We start from the raw sequence: 17,151 nt of genomic DNA, 5'->3' as shown, positions 1-17,151 counted from the left end.
TGTTGAATTCTAGTAGGAGAGACTTAGGATGTAGTTAATTGACGTTTGAAAGAAAGCCTTTTAGTAGGTCCACAGTCTGAGTGTTTGCATCATCCATTTCTGTAATTTCCCTATTTTATCCTCAGAGTTTGCCCTAGGATCCCACATGAGGGATCCTTACATGGTTTGCTATTGGACTCCGTCCATGGGCAGTGGGACAGGGTGGGAGAGGACCTGAGAGCTCTGAGGAGGAGAATGACAAAATCTGATAAGTGCTTTGAGAAAGGTGCTTTGACAGCAGAGTGGAGAATAAATTGGAAAGTGAAAAGCTGAGACAGAGAGCCACTCTGATGGTTCAGCGTTGTCTCTGGAGGCGCTGGCACGGTGGGGAAGGGACCAGGGCCCTGCGGTTGTGTGGGTGAGGCCAGCTCTGTGGCTCACATGGGGTGTATCTTGCAGGATCCTGGAGCTTCAGGACACTGGAGATCTGGATGTGCTCAAGCAGAAGTGGTGGCCGCATACGGGCCGCTGTGACCTCACCAGCCACGCCAGCGCCCAGGCGGACGGCAAGTCCCTCAAGCTACACAGTTTCGCTGGAGTCTTCTGCATCTTGGCCATCGGCCTCCTCCTCGCCTGCCTGGTGGCTGCCCTGGAGTTGTGGTGGAACAGCAACCGGTGCCACCAGGAGACCCCCAAAGAGGTCCGTGCCCTGGGCCCTGCTTCTCCTTTCTGCAGCCTAGAGGCGGGAAAGGCCCCCTGGGCGACTTGGCGGGTGGTTCTCTTCCAGATAGTATTTGCCCAAACCACTTGTCTGCACACAGCAGTGTTTTATACTGGGGAATGGTGACATTGTTTTATTTTGTACTGAAAGCCACAGAACAAATGAAGGGGGTGTTTTCATGCTTGAACAAAATGCCAAGGCACCAGGCATGGCCACTAAAGTCATGTATCTATCTATAGAGCGGGTACAGCATGAGCAGCGCCAGAGAGCCCTTCCCCACCCTGCCCCGCCCATGTGCCTCCACCCTGACCTGGAGAGACCAGCTGTAGGGTAAGAGAGGAAACTGCATTCCTTCCTGGTTCTCCTTGTTCACCCAGGGCCACAAGCCCTGCTCTCCCAGCATGTTGAAGGGGGATCAGCTCCCGTCCCCTCATCATCCCTTCTTCCTCTCTTCCTCCTTGCAGGGCCCAGCCTTGCCTCTGTCCCTCCAGGGACACCCAGCACAGGGACCGCTGTGGCTTTGTTCTGATTCCAGCTTCTGGGCACATTTCCTTCCCTGTGTGTACCAGCCACAGCTGATTCTGCCCTCCACACTTCCTTCTTTTGGGGTTTTGCTGGTTTTCAAGCTCAATATTTTTGGGGTACGGGGTGGCAGGGGTGGGGAGGGTGGAATATAAAGTCTTCATGAAGTTCTCTTGGAACCAGTGCCCCTAAGGGAGAGTGGCAAGGTGCAGCATTTGGTAATGATGCTCTCCTGGCTGAAACTATACACAGGCACTGTAGCACAAGCCCAGCCACTCCAGTATAGCAATGTCATTACCTGATACATATATCTCAGCTACTTATTGAATCACAGCTTTGCTTACAAATGATGTTGACACAAGCAGGTGTAGATTTCAAACAAGGAGCAATGCAGTAACCAGCATCACATTCAAAGAGGCAGCATCACCATGGACACCATCTCTGCAGCCTAGAAAGGCTGACTGGTCATGGCCCCATACATCAGTCTGTAACAGAGTCCCTGGCATGGCTGGGAGGGAGGGCAGACCCACCATTCATACCAGGCAGTGAGCTCTTTGCCATCATACTTAGATTTTGCTGGAAAGAGCTTGCTGTTTGATTCAGCATGTCTGAAATGTTCTGAGGACATCCATCTTTCTCTCACATCACCTGTACACCTCCATGTAAGGAAGGCAAGGCTAGAATTTCCCACAGACTCAGGGCTCTCCTATCACCCCTGGACCATAAGAGAAGGAAGGAAAATATTTGAGGAAAGCCCACTGAAAGGAACAGTTAATGATTCTATCCTGAGCTGCTTTTGCTACTGGAAAATTTTCAGTGAAGTTTATAGCAAATGTCCCTTTGGTTAGGGGAGGAGGACAGGTTTTCCAGTTGGTTGAATAATGCACTGTCACGGAGGCACCATGCTAGGATGTTGCAGGCAGTGTGGAGCCCAGGAGACACAGGCCCAGTCCTCCAGAATGTCCCTTGTGAGGCAGGTACTGTGAGAGGCCTTTCTGTCTGCTTCCAGGCATGTCTCTTCACATCCTCTGGTTCAGTATCTAGTGCCAGGTCCAGCCTGGATGACCCAGATGAATTGTCACTCAGAGAGAGAGGTGATGGGGTGGGGGCAGATGGAGGATTACTGGAGAGACATAGGAGGCAGAGGCAAAAAGAGAGGAAGACCAGGGAAAGCATGAGATGAGCTAGCTGAGAGGAACAGCTCCTTTCTTGTCTGAAAAGTATCCCATCTTCCTGTTTGGCTTCTACACAAGCCCAGGATCTAAGACCCAAGAGGATGCAGTGCTTAGAAAATGTGAAACTTTCTGCCCAGGGCTGCTAGCCTGCTCCAGATAGGAAAGAGAGTCAATGTAGACGCAGGTTGAATAAAACACAGCTGCCTTTCCTCCAGCCCATTTGGGTGTTACATGGTTAAAGGAGGGAATATTCCAGTTTTCCCCTGTTATTATGAGTGTTTTCAAATGAAATTCCTGCCTTCTTCTCTCCTTCTTCCTTTAGTAGGTATGCCTATAAGGTTACAGTCTCTGTCCTGAGGGGGCTTACCTCCATGTGGACAGATGTGGCAGAGGTCAGCCAAGCGGTTTCCATTGTCCATTGATCAGGGCCATCCTGAAATGAACTACAGGTTCCATCCAGGGCTCAGGGGCACCCAGCCCAGATGGGATATGGTAGGGTTACAAAGGGTAGTGATGCTGGTTAGTGAAGAGTTCCTGGGACTTGGGGTTGTTAGAATTGAGTGATGAAGGATTGGTATGATCCTCAAGCTGAGGAGGAGATATTGCCTTTGGGGCAGGGTGACCAGCAAGGGGTAGACAGAGTCATCACACCTCCCGGGGCTCTGGGGCATCAGCGAGGAAATTAGAGTAGAGCAGGCTAGAGTGCAAAGCAGAGACTTGCTCTAAAGGACCAGACGCCAGGCCAAAGGCTTTACAGCTCATCACAGGGAGCAGGAACCAGGGAAGGGGCTGAGACAACAGAGTTTAGAGGCATATATTTAAAACCTTTGACAAATAATGATGGTATTTAATCCAGAACTACTTTGTGTTACTGGTTGCCTGTATTTTATGGAGCAGCATTTGCAATTAGGTGAGAGTGTCTGCTTGAGCTTAGAATACTTCATTTTGGGCCATTGGCCGTATTTCTTAAAAGCAAGAAACCTGTCTTTGGGTGGAGTCTTAGTCATATTTAACAGCTTATGCCGCTACGTCTTCAGAGTTTAGACACCTACTTGGGGAAGAGTAGTAATGTACATTCAGCCTCTTAATATTCATGTGGATTTGAGGTCATATTTTTTCTAAGGAATCAGACGATTATGTAGTTATCCAGTGCAGGTGAGTGCACCCTGCTCCGCAGATGCAGTAAAGAGCCACCCTGTAGATTTATGGGGGAAGTGGAGCCACTGCTCTGAGAATAAAATATTCATGAAATAAAGATGAGAACTGCACAAATGAGAGATGACATGAGAAGTGGGGGAATGAATCGTCTGTCACTGGGCTGGGAGCTTGGAATTCTTGTTGCTTCTTGCCGTGTCTGCTCTCCCCCAGGCCCTGCTTCCACTGCAGAGAGGGGCTGACAGGCGGGGCAGGGGGCAGGCAATAGGGGTGGAGCAGCAGCCAGGCTCCTCTATTCTGGCCAGTGGGCTAGCTTTTACCTGCAAACTCCTAAATGTGCTCCTGCTCTCCGGGGGAGATTTGTTGCTGGAGACATTCCCCTTGAAAGAACACCTTTCCCCATCTCCATCCTCTAATGCTTCTTCAACTGCATATAGAGACTTCCTCTCCTGCATCTTTGCCCTCTTCCTTTATGCCAACCTCACAGTGTTGCTCTGAGGTTCAATGAGGGATGATGTATGAATTTCCTTAATCAGCATCTGACCCATGGGAACGTGTTTGGTGGATGGTGCCCAAGTGGTTTCTCCCTCTCAAGAACCCAGTGATGGGCAGAAGGGGCTGTTGGGAAGAGGAGTCATATCTTAGGGTAGCTTCTCTATGCCAGGAAAAGTACATGTTATCTTTTTCTTTTTATTGGATTAAAACATGAAATACTTATTTCAGAGTTTCTGTGGGTCAGGAACCCAAGTGTAGTTTAGTGGGTCTTCTGTCTCAAGGTCTCTCACTTGATGTAATCAAGTTGTTGAGCAGGGCTGGGGTCTCATCTGAAGGCTCTACTGGGGACAGATCTACTTCCAAGCTCACTCACGTAGTTGTGGACAGGATTCAGTTCCTTGTGGGCCATTGGGCGGAAGGCTTCATGTCCTCACTGGACGTTGGCCAGAGGTCTTCATCAACACGTTTGCACATGGGCCTCTCCACAGGGCGGCTCACGACCTGGCAGCTGGTCTGTTCGTTGTCACTGTCATGGTCATCACTGCCATCACTGTTGTTGCTTCTCAGACGGGGATAGGTTAAGAAGCCTTCCCAAACCAGACTTGGGGTCTGCCTCTGTGGCACTATTAGAAATATGGACTCCCAGGTCCCACTTCATGGATTCAGAGCGGAACCTGGGTCTTTTTTTTTTTTTCCCCCAAGGCCCCCACATGATTCTCAGGTTCCTGTTATCTTCTTCACTCTTTTGATTCTCTTCCATAACATTTGAGGAAGGCGTCCACGTCCCTGGAGAAATAGGACTCAGAAGTAGTAGGGGCAGAACTGGAATGGGAATTACGTGTCCGCCACTGGGCCTGGCATCAGAAGCATGCAGGAGCAGGGGTTCCTACCTAGCTTTTCCAGATGTTTGGGGATGAAGAGTGTGACTGAGAACTCTTCCTAAGTTAGGATCCTGGCTCCTAGCTAGGTATTTACATCCTGTGAACCCCAGAGGGATTAGGTTTAGCCCCAGTCCAGAGGGGTTCAGAGCTTCTGACTGTTGAGCCTGGCCCCATGGCTACACTGCTGCTCTCGGATCTCTTGGCATGAGGGTAAGAAAGTGAGTGTGTGTGCCTTTTAGTGAGAGGGCACTGACCACTTACCATCACCAGTGTGTATATCAGAACCAACGCACACATCACTCCCCTCTGTCAACCTCCCCTTGCCCATCGCCACAGGCCTCCTTACCTCCCTGTGTGTACACTCACGTTGGGTGTGATTCCAAATTATAGCTGGTGGTTTACCTGCCTGTCTCTGCTTTAAGTCTGTTGGAACTTCTCCACCTCTGCATTCCCATCACTTTGCTCAGTCTCTGGAACAGTGAGACCCCTCATTAAGGGGTCATGAATATAAAATATCAAGCACTTTCTATGTGCCAGGGGCCAAGATGGATGCTTCACCAGGAACATTAGCTCCTCTGGTAGTAGGAGCTCCAAAGTGTTTACCGAATGAGTGAACCAGTCTGGGCTCCTATAAAGAAAATGTTATTAATGTTAAATTGTTGTGGAGTCTTTGCACCTGGATCAATGACTTTCAGTTCTGGCTGCACAGCAGAGGTGATCCATCCTGGAGCTTTTTAGAAATACAGATACTTGGGCTCCATTCTCCAAAGGGTTGTATTAGGCAGTTGAGGACAACTGTAATTTCTAGACGCTCCCCATGTGCTTCTGATAGCCTGCCAAGGAGGAAAACTACTGGTCTACACTGTCATGCCAAGGGGAAGTTGAGTGGAAAACAGCTCAAGTTTTGGAACCAGCTACACATGGGCTGTCATCCGGGTGTTCCATTTATCACAGAATTGTGTATCCTCAAGGAAGTCTCTTTACACCATGTGTACCTGCTGCTACTACATATGATGGGAGGTGTCTATTGACTCCCTCCTTTCACAGTCATCCTCTACAAAATCTGCAATTAAGCTCACCAGAATTCTTTCCCACAACATTCTAAAACAGGGTCCCCAACCTTTAATGGGATCTAATGCCTGATGTTCTGAGGTGGAGCTAATGTAATAATAATAGAAATAAAGTACACAATAAATGTAATGAGCTTGAATCATCCTGAAATGCTCCCCTGCAGACCCATGGAAAAATTGTCTTTCATGAAACCAGGCCCTGGTGCCAAAAAAGTTAGGGACTGCCCATCATATCCTGCAGCCACTTCACTGACTTAAAGTCCAGCTTCTTTGCTTTTACCCAGTCACTACTCTCAGACTTCCAGCCAGTCCTTTGGGCTTGAGCAAGTCTTTGGAGCAATACTTAAGAAGATCACGTTGATGATGTTTCTCCCAGTCAGTTGAGTCTTATTTACCACCTGGTTGGTCTGTGGTAACAGGAGATCACCTCCTACAACCATCCTTGTCAGATGGGAAGTCCCTAATCCCATTTTGTTCCTGCCTAACTTAAAGTAGAAGCCGTTGGACTCCAAACAAAGTCGGTTCTAATGAGTCCCACGTGTAACCTGCTGTTACATAGATGATAGTTTAGTTAATTACCGTTTTCCAGTACAATCTTTTATTTCCACATTGGTGAACAGCGGCTCAGTTACAGAACTTTATCTCTCTTCAAGACAATGCCTGGGGAGGGGGGTCTCCAGTAACCTCTGTTGGTGCATGCGCTATCATGTTTAATTCTAACACAGAGCTGGAATTCAGCAGGATTCATGAATAAATGCCATCAGTGAATTTTATGTCCTATTCAGGGCTGTTTGAGTAGGTCAGTTACCTACAGTAAATTAATGAATGCAGCAGCAAGCTTCTGAGTCTCTTTCCACAGCTGTCATTACCTGGTTGAACACCGAAACCTTGAGATAATGAGGATGTAAACTGATGTAGTGCACATAAAAAAGTCCATTATTTGAATTTGCATAACATAATAGAATGCCCCATTTTGTGTAAAATATAGATAATTATTCAAATCACTCCTGCCTCTTTCCTTGAGCAGGCAGATTATGTCTGCCTCCTATTTCCTTGGCCAGGAGGGCACCAGAAATGACTTCATGTGGGCTCAGTCTGGTCCAAAAAGACAGTGTTTTCCGAGTTTCCAAAGAAGGTGGTTTTCTCCAGTTCTCTGCACTTCCCCTCTGGCCTCCTACACAGATGCCTGATGGAACATGTTGGGAGACTCAGAAATGGGCCACATGTGTTTCCCAGGGAGGTATTTGCCTTGTGTGTGTGTGTTAGCCTCTCAGTCGTGTCTGACCCTTTGGTGGACTGTAGCCCACCAGACTCCTCTGTCCATGGAATTCTCCTGATAAGGACACTGGAGTGGGTTGCCAGTTCCTTCTTCAGGGGATCTTCCCTACCCAGGGCTCGCATCCGGGTCTCCCACATTGCAGGCAGATTCTTTACTGTCTGAGTCACCAGGGGAGCCTACTCATTTTCCGGTCCAGTTAGACATCCAACGTAGGAAGCTCAAGATGGCACCGTCTTCTTCCAGGTGTGACTTTGTGTTGGGTCTACCAACAGCAATGGGCTTCCTAGGGGGTGCAGCGGTAGGGAATCTTCCTGCCGATGTAGGAGACGCAGGAGACTCAGGTTCCGTCCCTGGGTCAGAAAGATCCCCTGGAGTAGGAAATGGCAACCCACTCCAGTATTCTTGCTTGGGGAATCCCAAGGAGGGAGGAGCCTGGTGGGCTATAGTCCCTGGGGTTGCAAAGAGTCGGTCACGACTGAGTGACTAAGCATGCACTACCAGCAGTAATAGACTTTGAATAGATTGAGGTCCCACTTGGGTGGAGGGAATGGATTTCTTGACTGCCATCTGGAGTAGGAAGGTCAGCTTGGAAAGTCTGTTCAATCGGAGTGGACGTTTTCTCTGTGTTTTGATGTGGAGGGGTTATACGTTAATGAATAACCTTCAGTGGAAATGAGACCCACTGCACAGTTTTGCAGCCTCCTTGAAACTGCTTCATTTGTCCTTAATTGGAGGCAGGAAAAAATATGGATTTAAAAATACTACTTATTCAAGTGCTTTCTTTCCAAAATCCTGACTCTAGGGTAATTGGATTGTCTCCACAGCCACACTGTGGTCTAGATCAGGGGTCCCAACCTCCGGGATCTAATGTCTGATGATCTGAGGTGAAGCTGATGTAATAATAATAGAAATAATGTGCACAATAAATATAATGCACTTGAATCATTCCAAAATCATCCCCCACGCCCTGGTCCAGGGAAAAATTGTCTTCCACAAAACCAGTTCCTGGTGCTAAAAAGGTTGGGGACTGCTGGTCTAGATGCTTTGCTATTACCTGGCCAACCCCTCAGAGCTGTGATTATTATGCCATATTAGTGCCTATGCCCTACATCTTTTATAACACTACCCACCAAACCTCCTCTTCCTCATCCTTTACTGCTGAAGGATTTCATCTCAGAGACCTCGTTTGTTTACAAATGTTTCTTTAGAAGATGTTAGTTGGTTTGTCTTCCTCCAAAGCTCTCCTTTTCTCCTTGGCAATAGGTAAGGGGGCTCCCCTGTTCTCAACTCTCTGTCTCCCTCTGGCTTTCTTTGGCAGGAAGTTATCCCTTCTCTACCTATAGGCCCCAACAACATGAGGAACATCTCCTGAACACTTGTCTTGGCTGAGTGTTCCATTGACTGTGAAAAGAAGGGCCAAGCTCTCTTCTCTAAGAGAGAAGGGGAGCTTCCCTTGTAGCTCAGTCTGTAAAGAATCTGCCTGCAATGCAGGATAGCTGGGTTCAATTCCTGGGTTGGGAAGATTCCCTGAAGTAGGAAATGGCAACCCACTCCAGTATTCTAAGAATCCCATGGACAGAGGAGCCTGTCGGCTACAGTCCATGGGGTTGCAAGAGTTGGACACAACTTAATAACTAAACTGCCACCACCTCTTGTCTAAGACCAGATTCCAGAGTGAATACAGCTGGGACCAAGACATTTACCTCCTACTTCAAATTAGTCTACTTTTAAACTACTTATTTCCATCCTCAAAAGGATTCTTAAAGCCCTGAAAAGAGAATAGAAAGGAAGAAAAGGCAAGATTATGCAACTAACTAGTTCTTCCAATGATCCCAGGACCACTTATTTGGTCTCCAATTTCCTTCAGCAGCTAAAGGCTCTGCCAGCCAAGGCACTCAGCTTGTTCATTCTTCTAGCTTTGCTGGCTGCAGGGAGAAGGGAAGTTTGTATTATTAAACTTCAGGAATGTCTGAAATTCTCCTTCAATTTCTCCAGCTTCCAGGCTTTCTAGTACCTGTCTTGTGTCCTTCATTTATTTTGAAGTGAAAATAGCCTGTAGATACAAATATTTACCAACACAGCTGTGGCACTGGCTGATACACATGAAAACCCTACATCAGGAGCTTGTCAGGAGCTCAGAGCAGCCATGAGAAGGCTGGAGAAGCTGCCCGGTGATGGACAGAAGTCCAGGCTTGTCTTGAGAGCTGGGAGGCAAGATCCAGAAGGGTGATCATGGAGTGGAAAGTTTCTTGAACTGTTGCCGTCATGGACCATCAGACATCTTCTGTCTCTTTATCTCTTTGTTCAGAACTCAGAGCCAGTTCTGTTGTCCTGCCTTTTGGCTACAGGTAGACAGGGCCACACTGTTATCCAGTGGGGGAAAAGCAGTTCCCAAAAGTGAAACAAAACAAAATAAAACAAGGTCTTCTTGGGAAGGGAGAATTGATGCTTGATGGCAGTCAAACAGCCAGTGTCCAACATAACAGCTTGTTGTTCAGTTGCCAGGTTGTGTCCGACCCTTTGCACATCCATGGACTGCAGCATGCCAGGCTTCCTGTCCTTGACTGTCTCCCAGAGTTTGCTCAAATATTCAAAAATGGAAACAAAGCATATAAACAACACAGGGAAAAGACCAAGATAGCACAGAGCTGGATTAACCGTGCTATAACTTAATTAAGAAGAGAACTTGGATTTGGTTTGTTAACACTTTACAAACTGTTGAAGGAGTCTGTGAAAGACATTGTATATACCATATTTAGTCTAAGTAAAGCCCTAGTACCCTTCCCCCAATCTCACCCATTTGCCGCCCAGACATATCCTATACTTGGAGCTGCTCTGCTATGTGGGGCTTCAGTTCACTGGAATCTTGGCTCTGCCGATGGGATCATGTCAATGATTTCTGATGTAAATTCTATCTATGGTACGATCTCACCATAGTACCTTCACCCTCACACCAGTTGGCTTTCTTTATCCTCTGTTTTTTTCATGGCCTGGAATGAGTTCCTCATTGTTGTTTGGGTGTTGTCAGATTTCTTGTTCTGGGGAAGATAGCAGATGTCCCACCAGAAAGCCAAGCCCTGTGTGCTGATCATGATCTCAACAATGTGGTAGAGAGAGCAGTGACCCTGCCTTCTCCAGGCCAGGGGACATTGGGAGCACAGAGTGGATGGCAAAAGCAGCTTCCTTGTCTGAAGAAACCTGGGATGAGGCTTCATGGGGGCTAGCCCCATGGGCCCTCCTCTGAGAGGGGAGCTCCTGCCAGTTATTCAGGGTTGCCTTTTCCTGGGGAACCAGCCTTAGAGGAGCCCAGAGACTCACTGAAATGGCCCTTGGATTTGTGTGGCTCCTTCTTTCTTCATTTGAAATCACATTCAGGACTTTTACCTTTTATGGTTATTTTTAACAAGCCTAAGGGTCAGCAGGGGATAGGTTCCTCTCTCTGCTGTATGAAGATTGACATTAAACAGCCTGTGATATTCTGTTTTGGAGCAAAGCTTCAACATGGTACTTCTCTTGGAGTTTGACACCAGGGACACATAGGTGGGGGGATTAACCTTGCCTGACACATAGGCCCTAATGCTGCCTGAAAATAGGATTGCAGCTTCTAATACCTCATTGAGGGGTTGGTATGACTCTTCCACAGACATCTGGTTTTGTACCCCAAGTCACTGGGGAGAAACTGAGGAAGTAGATTATATGGTCTTTGTCTTTAAGGAGCTTTCAAGTAGTTTGGCCTCTTTGACTTATTCTGACATTGAAGACAAAATATCAGTGATATTTGTTCTGTTTCTTAAGCCAATAAATAATTGAACAAACAAAATATTTTTCTTGATACCATCCCCCTTATGGTGAATTCACTACATGCAATTCACTACATGGAGAATCAGCTATGAGGGTCACCCATCTCGGCAGCCTCAAACCTTCACAATATCAGGAATGACAGCTGATCCCGGGGAAGTCCCTTTCCTCACCATCCCATGCCCCATCCTCACCCAGGCCCCCAGCCACATGAGCCTCCAGACAGGGACAGGCCCTCTTCCCAGCATCTCTGAAGATGTTGTGCACTCCAGGCTTCCCATGCTGCCTCTGCTGCTCACTGGGTTTATGACTCTGGGAGGCCATTGACATTCCTGAACCCAAGCCTCCTTTTGTGTACAGTGGGGATGATCACACCAGGTCTTTTGAGCATTGTAAACACTAAATTGCAAATCCATGGGGCATATCAGGGGCTCAAGGACCACACCTTTTTTTTCCATGGGACTCCTTTCTTCCATTGCTTCTGCCAGTTGTTCAAAGCATCTTCTCCCAAGGGTTGCCTCTGGGTGTGATTGGTCCTGAGCAGAGTGCATTTGGGGGGCAAATGCTGCAAAGCCCTTCTTGCTGGGTCCTTGCTACCTGGGAGCAGTGTCCTAGGCTACCAGTATCCCAGGTAAGGAGGGCTGGCCATGCAGTTGGGGGAAGGTGGGAGGAATGGGGGCCTGCTTTACCCCACTGCCCAGCAAGCTGCGGTCTCCAGCCTCCCAAAGTTTGTAGACAACCAGCTGGGGCTCCCCCCATTAAGGCTTGGCCTGACCTCCTCCTGTGCTCTCCCTTAGGACAAAGAAGTGAATCTGGAGCAGGTCCATCGGCGCATGAACAGTCTAATGGATGAAGACATTGCTCACAAGCAGATTTCCCCAGCGTCCATTGAGCTCTCGGCCCTGGAGATGGGGGGCCTGGCTCCCAGCCAGGCCTTGGAGCCCACACGAGAGTACCAGAACACGCAGCTCTCGGTCAGCACCTTCCTGCCGGAGCAGAGCAGCCACGGCACCAGCCGGACACTCTCATCAGGGCCCAGCAGCAACCTGCCTCTGCCACTGAGCAGCTCGGCCACCATGCCCTCCATGCAGTGCAAACACAGGTCGCCCAACGGGGGGCTGTTCCGCCAGAGCCCCGTGAAGACCCCCATCCCCATGTCCTTCCAGCCCGTGCCTGGAGGCGTCCTTCCGGAGGCCTTGGACACCTCCCACGGCACCTCCATCTGACCGCGCCGCCTGCCCTCCTGCCCGCCCATCCACCCACCCGACCAGCAGAGCTTTTTAATACCAGAAAACAACAACACAAACCACACACGCGCGCGCGCGCACACACACACAGAGAGACTCTTTCATTTTTCTTGTATATACGTGTAAATAATGACAGAATGGAGTGGGGTAAAAGTGTATTTTGAATATTCCCAATTTTCGAAGTCAGTAAAAAAAAAAAAAAAACCTGTATGAATGACTTTGTAAATTTTGTTCTATATGAATAAAATGGCAAATTACTTGTGATCATTCTGAAGTGCCAAAGAAGCCCCCTGTTCCTGGGCCTTTCTGAGGGCGAGGGCAGGAGGGGTGATCAGAAAAGGACGCCCCCTGCTGGTGGAGAGGGGAAGGTGAACAGCCAGTCCCTTTAGAGGAGCCTGGGGTGCTGCCTCCTTCCCCGTCTCATGGCTCCTGCCATGTTCCTCTGCCCCTGGCCCTTTTCCCCTTAGTCCTCTCCCGTAGATAGAGGGTGAGCCTCAAGCCAGCGTTAGCCTGACCCCTGGGTCCCTGTGCTGTAGGGTGACCAACTGTGCCAGTCGGCCTGGGACCGAGGACGCTCCCGGGACCGGAGCGGTCCTGTTGGTCACCCCACTTCACGTCACAGTGTGCTGTGGGCCCAGGAGAAGCACCCAGGCCGATACCACCGACTCTGAGGACTTGGAGGCCGACATGCTCTAGGGTTATCCTGTTGGCCTTGTTCTGTGTGTGTGTTTTTTTTTTTTAAACTTTCTTTTCTTAATAAGAAGCATCCACAAGTGATGGAATCTGGGAGAAAGAGGGTGGGTCCCACCATGGCCTCAGGGAGGCTGAGCAGAGGTGGGCTTGGCTTTTCCCGTGGGGATCAGAAGACGTGAGGTCTGATGTGTGGACCAGGTGAGGTGGAGGGTGCGAGAAGCCAGGTAGGGGAAGAATATTCACTTGGGTGTGGGCCTGTGTTTTCAGGTAAAAGGATCCTGTTGGAGGAGTGGAGAGAGGTACCTCAGGTGAGCAGACTAGTGCTCTAGATGATGGGAGTGCCCAGAATAGATCAAAAGAGCCATGTTCCTGCAGGTAAGAGGAAGCCTTGGCTCTTAGAGAAAGAACAGTGTAACTTGTGTGATGTGGAGATAAGTAATTCCCAACCCCCAGAGAAGTAGCTCCAAAAGCAAAAGGATGTCTCTGGGTCTTAAACCCTGCAGTCTGTCAGACAGGGCTGAAACCCAGCATGAGACTTCACGTCCTGCTTCGCCACCTGCTCCAGACCAGAAGTTCTCGGGCTGTAATCCAGCCCATGGCAGGGGCTCTCCTGGCTGAGGGCATTGTTTAGTCTCCGAGCTCCCCGGCTCTATCCCTGACCTGATAAACCTGCTAGGAAACGCTGTTTCTTCAGGCTACGGCAACCTGATAGCCCTGCCTCCCTCCATTGCCCTTTCTGGGGCAATTAAACTATAGATTCAAAGAGAGGAAATGACTCTAGAGGCAATCATTCAAGTACTCTAAGCTGTGTGTAACTATATGTAACTTTAGCTCTTTTTCTTCTGAAGACAAAGGTGATTCTGCTTTCATAACCTGCCATGGTGCTGAACACACCCCACATCTGGCACCAAGAAGGCGGGGCTCCCTCCCCCAGCAGTAAAGGGGGGTGTGGCTGAGAGCTGGGGTCTGTGGTCCTGGAGAAATACAAAGTCCTTTTGATTGCTTCTCCTATAGCCCTGTGGAGTTACAACAGAGATGTATTTATGAAGGTGATAACTAGCCTGGGATTGATTTCTTTCCCAAAGTCCTGTGTGACATGATTGAGCAGTAAGGAATGGCTGCATCACAGAGTCAGCTAAAAGCACCCTGGGGAGGAGAGTGTTTATAATTATGTTATTCATCTCTGGATGCTGCGAATGGCCTGATACTTGTGCTCCCAAGACGATCCATTGACATTCCTCTAATCAGAGTGCGTAGAGTTTGGAGCCGAGTGTGTGCATGCAGGGAAGCTTAGGTGGGCTACGGTAATCCTGAGAGAGAACAGATTCATTTTCTTTCCATCAGCACTTTGAGGGGGCCTTCCCTGGATGGTCAATTTTTTCATATATATTTCTCTATTTTCTTAATCAAATTCTGGTCTCACTGCCTTATCTCACACCCAAGTCTGTTTTTATTTTCCCTGAAATGACCTGTCTTCTGTAGTATACCATGGGTGTCTTCTTGGGCAGTTTGCTTTGAATGGGTGTCAGGGAGAGGAGAGTGCTGGGGTGTGTGTGTGTGTGTGTGTGTGTGTGTGTGTGAAAGAATGAGAACGAGTGGATCTTTAAAGGAAAGGTATTTTGCTTATAAAAAAAAAAATCTGAACAACTCATGGTATTATTCCTTGCCATGTTTATGTAATTTTTTAAAAAATTTCCTATCCTTGGCATGAGGGGAAATGACTGACAGTCAAGCAAGTTCTCTAGAAAAATATTCCTCCCAACTCAGATTTCTGTGTCGGCTCAGAATGTATCTTTTTTTTTTTTTTTCATGCTTTGCTCTTTGGATTTATAACTCTGTTTAGACTATTCCATACATTTTAGGTATATTTTGTGCCTTCAGACACTGCAAATAATAATCAGCATTTGGATTAAAGTTGTTTAATAATAAAACTTGACTTTGCTCCCTACCCTCTTCTTCTCTGGGGTGAAGAAATGCTATCTGTGTGTTCCTGGGCACCAGCTATATTCTGTTCCCTTGGTGTGGACTGCTGTGAGAGAAATTTCTCAGGGAAAGTGGGTCTCAGATATACCTGGGAGTGGAGGCATGTCCCCTCACCCAGTGTGTATGCAGAGCACGCCTATAGCAACTGGGGAGCAACATGAGGGACCAGCTGAGGAGTAATTCTAACGTTTGTTTAGCTTAACAGTTTCCTGCTATATCTGACTTCTTCGCAAACTCCTAGGAGAGAACTGGGACACATTACATAGGGAAGTGTTCCCATGGCATTGTGGAATGAGTATCCTTTTATTATTTTTTTTTCATTTATTTTTATTAGTTGGAGGCTAATTACTTTACAATATTGTAGTGTTTTTTGCCATACATTGACATGAATCAGCCATGGATTTACATGTGTTCCCCATCCTGAGCCCCCCTCCCACCTCCCTCCCCATCCCATCCCTCAAGGATGTATAGAGCATCCTTTTAAGAGTTGAGTTATTTTGTTTCTTCTCTCAGATCTACGCCCACTCCTATCTCAGAGAAGTTGCTTTCCTGTGCTTTGGCCTTAGGATTAAGGCACTGTCATTCTTTGAGGACCCATAGCTTGGCTTTTCAGTATTTGACCCTCAGAGGGTCTGGGATACCATTTTTCCAGTGAATATCCATACACCCAGTCATTTCTATGACCCTGGGATCACCAGTCTGGCCCTTATACCTCCAGAGTCATATGCTTTCCAGCCCCACTTTTTTGCATCACAAAGTTCCCCTCTGACTTTTAGGCCTTTGGAGGAGAAACAGCCCCCTGGCAGCCTTGGGCCAAACAGGGCTGACCTCAGGAGTTTGGTTTTCATCAAAATCTCAACTTTTGGAAACTGCAAGGAGCCTGTCTGGCCCTTGTCCTGCTGTCCCTGCACCAGTGAGAGGCTCCTCCGATGTTGAGTGCGGACTTGAAAGACTAGGGGTGGGGAGGCATAGAACCCTCAGGCATTCCCAGATTATCTGAACAGACAAATGGATCTAGACCGGAATCCCAAAGTGCTCTATTTACCTAAGAAAAAGAGACTCAGTTCTTACATTTTAAATCATTCTAAATCTTACCAAGGTGAAACAAATTCGATACTTAATCCTGTCTTCTCAAGCTCTGAAAGGAGACAAATGGCACATAAAGGAAGAAAAGACCACTGGCCCTAAAGGCCGTGATCACATGGCAGAAACTTCCATTCAGTTCCTCTGGTCTGTGCCTTCTCACTTAATCATCATTGGGGTGGGGAAGGTCCCCTGGGGAACTTGGGTCTCTATGCGACCTTATGCTTCCAAGACTAAGGGGTTAGTTACTCACCTTTCACTCCCACAGGTATATGTTCATGAATTAGTATCTATGTCTTAACAAAAGCCTTCTTTTGCTCTCCTAGCTTTGGCAACACAAGATTAGATAAAAGTTCAAAATATTTTAACTGACCTTCCCTGGCTACGAACACAATAAAAGAGACAGCATTTCTGTTCCTAATGTGACTATTTTTTTTACTTAAAATATTATTCTTTCATGCCATTAGTTGCTTTTAATAAACGAAACTATGTTCTATCTTTATTATTCGCACCCTTCATACCAGGAAACTTCAGATAGGTAACAACTTCCTGTGCCAATAACTTTAATTATTGTCTTTTTTCCCTCTCTGTGGTATATAGTGGAGATTATTTATGAGAAAAGTACAGATGTTCCAGATAAATCAAGTGAGCTAATAATCACCTCCTACAAGGGAGGAAGGGACAGTTGTCAATGATATCAGATCCTCTTTCGAGCTTTCATTTTCTGACCTCTGAACTTGACATTGGGTGCTGAGCTCCAGAGAAAGGAGAGGTTTTCTCCATAACAAGAAAAAATAACTCCTGCTACAGAAATCTGCAATGGGCAGTGGCCAAGATCTGGAAGAGGGGGCACCAGGGTGAGCAATCAAATGTCTCAGGAAGGGCTCTGTTACCAGCAGACCCAAGCATATAGTTGCTAGGGCAACCAGGTATTCAAGCTCTGAGGGAAACAAAATATCCACCAACACACCAAGACTTATCAACAAACAAGGTAAGTGTACACAGGCACATGTAGGTCTCCCTACGTGGCACAGCAGTGAAGAATCCGCCTGCTATTTCAGGGAATGCAA

General features: G+C 47.7%; 1 protein-coding gene across 4 annotated transcripts in view; it reads left to right on the top strand.

Moving 5' to 3' along the window:
- GRID1 (glutamate ionotropic receptor delta type subunit 1) overlaps window positions 1–12,530 on the top strand; it is a 680,463-nt gene extending 667,933 nt beyond the window's left edge. For 3 of the 4 annotated variants that reach the window (XM_043925576.1, XM_043925575.1, XM_043925578.1), the window contains 2 exons: window positions 439–679; window positions 11,873–12,530. In XM_043925576.1, the coding sequence (XP_043781511.1) occupies window positions 439–679; window positions 11,873–12,301 (670 nt within the window). In that variant the 3' untranslated portion in view covers window positions 12,302–12,530. Of the gene's footprint in view, window positions 1–438; window positions 680–939; window positions 1,031–11,872 lie in introns of all 4 variants that reach the window. The other variant, XM_043925577.1, reaches the window with a different exon arrangement.
- Window positions 12,531–17,151: the final 4,621 nt, after the last annotated feature.

The sequence above is a fragment of the Cervus elaphus genome, chromosome 15 (genome assembly GCF_910594005.1).
Source record: "Cervus elaphus chromosome 15, mCerEla1.1, whole genome shotgun sequence".
In the NCBI taxonomy this organism is placed as follows: Eukaryota; Metazoa; Chordata; class Mammalia; order Artiodactyla; family Cervidae; genus Cervus; species Cervus elaphus.
This window is presented reverse-complemented; position numbering and strand designations above follow the sequence as displayed.